General features: G+C 31.3%; 1 protein-coding gene across 1 annotated transcript; it reads left to right on the top strand.

Annotated features, from left to right (window-relative positions):
* The first annotated feature begins 274 nt into the window (after positions 1–274).
* LOC111037895 (trypsin-like) lies at positions 275–4,307 on the top strand. The gene is made up of 3 exons (XM_022320738.1): positions 275–623; positions 735–845; positions 4,100–4,307. The coding sequence occupies exons 1-3, from the start codon at positions 372–374 to the stop codon at positions 4,130–4,132; spliced, it is 396 nt and encodes a 131-aa protein (XP_022176430.1). The 5' UTR covers positions 275–371; the 3' UTR covers positions 4,133–4,307.
* Positions 4,308–5,192: the final 885 nt, after the last annotated feature.

Genomic DNA, 5,192 nt, shown 5'->3' with positions numbered 1-5,192 from the left:
AATACCGAATTTGGTAAAAAAATCCATTTAATATAGGTATACATTTATGCATGCAATATCATATCTTTATTAAACATTTTAATAATTATGATCAATACAAAAAGTATGTTAAGTATTAGATAAAAAAATTGTTTTTAAATACGCATGAATCAATTGCATTATATTTCAACGTTTTCGAGTTTATCTGTTATCATTATTATTATTATTATTATTATTATTATTATTATTATTATTATTATTATTATTATTATTATTATTTATTCAATGTAAATTTATATACGCTTACAAAATAATTGCGTTGCCACGATAACACAAGTAGTGTGAACATTTATAGTAACTTGCACAACAACAATCTTTGACATATAAAAACGATGAAAATTATAATCATTTTATTACTGGCAATTAAAGTAGCATATTTATCTGGAGGAGGTTTGAATCATTGCACTAACCGGAATTTAGTATACAATGGTGTTAAATATGATGATAAAAAGTATCCGTACGTAGTCTCAATTCAAATTCAAAATGCGACACATACATCGCATTGCACGGGTACAATGGTAAAAAAATTGTACGTAGTGACCGCTGCTCACTGTCTTTACGGATATACAGCACAAAATGTAAGAGTAAGTATACAAATTATGTAGTATTTCCATTGTAATTAACTAACCATACATTAAATCATTCACCAAAACGAATTTAAATAGATGGCAAATAATATTCCAACTTCTATATAGGTATTTCTAGGATCAGAACTGAATAAGGTTTATCAAAATGCAGTCGAGCTGCACATGCCCAAATCGTACTTACCCAGGAGTATTGTGTTTTCAGACGTAGCTATTATTAAAGTAAGCTTAGTTTACTTTTTCTTAAACAAAAAGTATATCTGTTTGACTGCACTTGACCAGTGGCGCACACTGGAGGGTTCAAGGGTAGCAGCTGCTACCCCTGATTTTTTTGGTTGGTGGGTGGGTGGGTGCCATGGGTAAGTGTCTCCAAGTTACTAAAATGTCTACAACGTAACAATATTCTACTATGTATAAAAGTATTTAAAATATACTATTAAATAATATAGGCTATGGCCATTAGATTAAAAGCCAATATAAGAGGTAAGTAGGTAACTGACTAAATACTAATGAGTATTTTATCATCCATAACGTCGCAGAATAGATTCTCATGGTGGCATGTTTTCACGGTGTTACAAAATACAATCAAATCGGTATTCGGGATAGGCATTCCTACAGCGTGAGGTGGGAATACGTCGGAATATTTAATAATAAAATAATTTGTTTGTAGTTTGTGACTCTGTGCTAATGCATAAAGGTGAACGATTTGTCAAAACTATGTTGTAAAATATTTTAATTTGTATTATTTATTACCATTGATTACTGATCAAAGATTTTATAATTTAAATATTAATTTTATAATATATAAATTAATTATTAAATCAATGATTCGTATAATCGTTTAAATGTCTGGATTATATTTCTATTATCGATGAACAACATAATAATATATATATATATATATTGTAAGTTATGAAACGAGCATCTTACACCACCGTCCGACTTCTATTTATAAACAATAATGTGCGAATATTAGNCGTGTATGCATTGTATATTATTTTACACGATCCGTCATAGACGGAGGTCGAGAAAATAATAAACATCGCTCCCGAATGAGCACAATCGTCGGCCGACAGTCGACAATGTGTAGTGGGCGTGGCTTAAACGTCGCGTGCTTGCGGATCACGAAAACACTTAACAGCGCATTCTCTCGGCCGTTGTATACGTTTCGCTTTCGGTGTGGCGTCCTCTTAAAGCAAAAATTTAAAAACAAGCTACTGGGAATAGTCTATTTGAAAAACAAACATCTGATCTTGATAAAGGACTTGTCTCTTCGTACAAGGTGTCTTTATTGATGGTAAAAAACAGTAACCTCATTCAATGGACGAAACTCTAATCTTACCGGCTCTCAAGGAAATAAACGATACTATACCTAACCTAACGATAACCTAACCTAACCTATGTAAGGATAAGGTACTTACAATAAGATGATTAAGGTAATTTCTTTGAGCAACGATACTGTTTCTAAAAGAATTGATGAAATGGCAGATGACATCAAAAACAAACTTATAAATTATTTAAGAGAAAATAATTTTGCACTAAAGATTGACGAATCAACTGTAACAGATAAGCTATATTACTACTAGCTTAGTGAGGTTTATTAGTGAACGTAAAGAAATCGTCGAGGAAGTAATAATTGCTAAAAATTTGATCACTGATACCAAAGAGTCGTCGATTTTTCAAACGGTGGAGGATTATTTTACCCGAAAAAATGTCTGCTTGACAAATATTGCATAAGAAGACCAGTGTTCTCCAGAAGACAAAATTCTAATTTTCACTGATCATATTTAGCAGCTCAAAAAGGACATGAAATCAAGATTTCAAGACCTACTTGAGTTCCAAATCTCTAATTAGATTTTAGAGCCATTTCCGTTTGAATCTGTAGAAGATTTTGAACCTTCTTTACAAATAGAGTTTATCGATCTTAAACATGACTGTGAGGCACCACTTGTTTTGAAGCAGGTCGGTACGAGCTTGCCTTTTTAAAAAAAAACCGGAAACGGGTGAGAACTGTTTAGCACAATACTTCCACCATTCCTGTATCATTCATTCACCAAATACACTTGAACTATAATTAGTTATACATATGAGGGGGCCACTAACCACCATGAAAAAGCTGGCCCACAAAATAAGCACATTCACTCTACCCGTCCACCTCCTGCCTTCCTGATGCGCTCTGCTGCATCTTTTTGCCCGAGTATCGTCTCCACCTACGAGCTTGGTTGAGTCAAGCTTAAGACACTTATCAACAACTATGGCAACAAGTTAAATTGTTGCTTCTTTCTTTCCCGTCAACGTATCTAGTTGAAAAAGGATTCGACGTTGTTGTTCAGCTTATGACGAAATAAAGAAATCGGTTGGACACAGTGGCGCACACTGGAGGGTTCAAGGGTAGCAGCTGCTACCCCTGATTTTTTTGGTTGGTGGGTGGGTGGGTGCCTTGGGTAAGTGTCTCCAAGTTACTAAAATGTCCACAACGTAACAATATTCTACTATGTATAAAAGTATTTAAAATATACTATTAAATAATATAGGCTATGGCCATTAGATTAAAAGCCAATATAAGAGGTAAGTAGGTAACTGACTAAATACTAATGAGTATTTTATCATCCATAACGTCGCAGAATAGATTCGCATGGTGGCATGTTTTCACGGTGTTACAAAATACAATCAAATCGGTATTCGGGATAGGCATTCCTACAGCGTGAGGTGGGAATACGTCGGAATATTTAATAATAAAATAATTTGTTTGTAGTTTGTGACTCTGTACTAGTGCATAAAGGTGAACGATTTGTCAAAACTATGTTGTAAAATATTTTAATTTGTATTATTTATTACCATTGATTACTGATCAAAGATTTTATAATTTAAATATTAATTTTATAATATATAAATTAATTATTAAATCAATGATTCGTATAATCGTTTAAATGTCTGGATTATATTTCTATTATCGATGAACAACATAATAATATATATATATATATATTGTAAGTTATGAAACGAGCATCTTACACCACCGTCCGACTTCTATTTATAAACAATAATGTGCGAATATTAGGCCTCCGTAGCTCTGTAGTCGTGTAGCGACCAGCAAGTATCGACGTTCGACCTATTATTTCTAAAAATACACGGATAGTGTATACGTACTATAGAATATAGATACAGATATACGCTCCAGCTATGAAATTTCCCAAACTGGATTTATATTTAATTCACAGTAATAATTTTGTATAATATCGTATATCGATGGAACGACGACGACACGAGAGACGAGACATATAATTGGCATTCACACAGCTCGCACAGCTACGTTATTACTTATTAGTTATTAGTTATTACTAACAGTTATTACTATTTTCTGTGTTATAGTGTTGTGAGTTATTGTTTTTGATTAATATTTATTATAGTGGCATAGTGCACAATTATAATATTTTTAATTTCCTACAAAATGTCGAATTCAAATATTGGTTTAGACTTGGTGTGTTCGTGTGGTAAAAAAAAGTTGAACTTAAATGAAACGAATTGGAAGCGACATATTTCGTCCTGTAAATCAGAAGAGAGACTAAAAATCTCAAAAACATGCAATAATTTAACCAATTATTTTTCAAAAAAAAGAGATAATTCTACAGTTTTTGATGGACTTGATGGAACATCATTGCAAAAGAGTAAGTATTTAATTAAATTTAAGGGGGCTGGAGAGTTATCCATTCTAGGGAGTAAAAATTATGCGTTTTATATTTTAGTTTATATGGGTCTTGTGAATGTGTTGAAAATAAATGAACATTAGTGTGTGTAATTTGTAGTAACGATCACGTTGTCACCGTATATACTATATTACCTTATACATAAACAAACATTTAAAAAAAAAAAATATATTGTGAGTGACTTCAATAATTAGGTATGAATAGGATGTTCAGGTATACATTTTGAAAGCAGATTTGAATTCGCTTCTAAATTTAACACCATCCTTTATATTGACCCACTTGTAACCTACTGTACAGCAGAGAGACATCCACTTACCCATCTTTCTATGCTTTATAACGTTAGATGCCTATGTGAATGTATAAATATTACCACATTTCAAATTTCATCATATGAAATCTGTTGTTTATGAATTTTGATATTGAAAACAGTATTAAATTAACAAAATTTAAATTAAAAAAACCTAACTTATTTGTCATGTAGGTCTAACCTCTATCAGGTACCATTGACTATGGTGTTAGTTATTTGGCTTAATTATTGAAATTGTATGATATATATAATATATATATTACCTACTTTTAATACACATGAAAAAAAGGCCCACACCAGTTAAATACACATTTTTACATTAATTTTTATATGTTAAATAGGAAAATCAAATGTGCACCATATTTTTAATCAAAACCGCAAAGTCAATGATTTAAAAGGTATGTAATTTAATTTATTTTTTTTGTAAGAATTGAAATAAAATGAACAGTTTTTTTATGTTAGCAAAAACATTTGAAATTGTTAATTAATTGTTAATGACCAGACCCCTTGCGAATTCATCATGGTATTAATTATTTATATTTATTTTATAATATG

Source organism: Myzus persicae, unplaced genomic scaffold (assembly GCF_001856785.1).
Source record: "Myzus persicae strain clone G006 unplaced genomic scaffold, MPER_G0061.0, whole genome shotgun sequence".
Lineage (NCBI taxonomy): Eukaryota > Metazoa > Arthropoda > Insecta > Hemiptera > Aphididae > Myzus > Myzus persicae.
Note: the sequence above shows the minus strand (reverse complement) of the source record. Positions and strands in the feature narration are given on the sequence as shown.

Excerpts from the sequence above, each read along its gene's own strand:
- LOC111037895 (XM_022320738.1), top strand. The coding sequence starts at position 372 with ATGAAAATTATAATCATTTTATTACTGGCAATTAAAGTAGCATATTTA. Across the intron at positions 624-734 it reads ATACAGCACAAAATGTAAGA|GTATTTCTAGGATCAGAACT; the intron begins GTAAGTATACAA and ends ACTTCTATATAG. Across the intron at positions 846-4,099 it reads CAGACGTAGCTATTATTAAA|ACTTGGTGTGTTCGTGTGGT; the intron begins GTAAGCTTAGTT and ends ATATTGGTTTAG.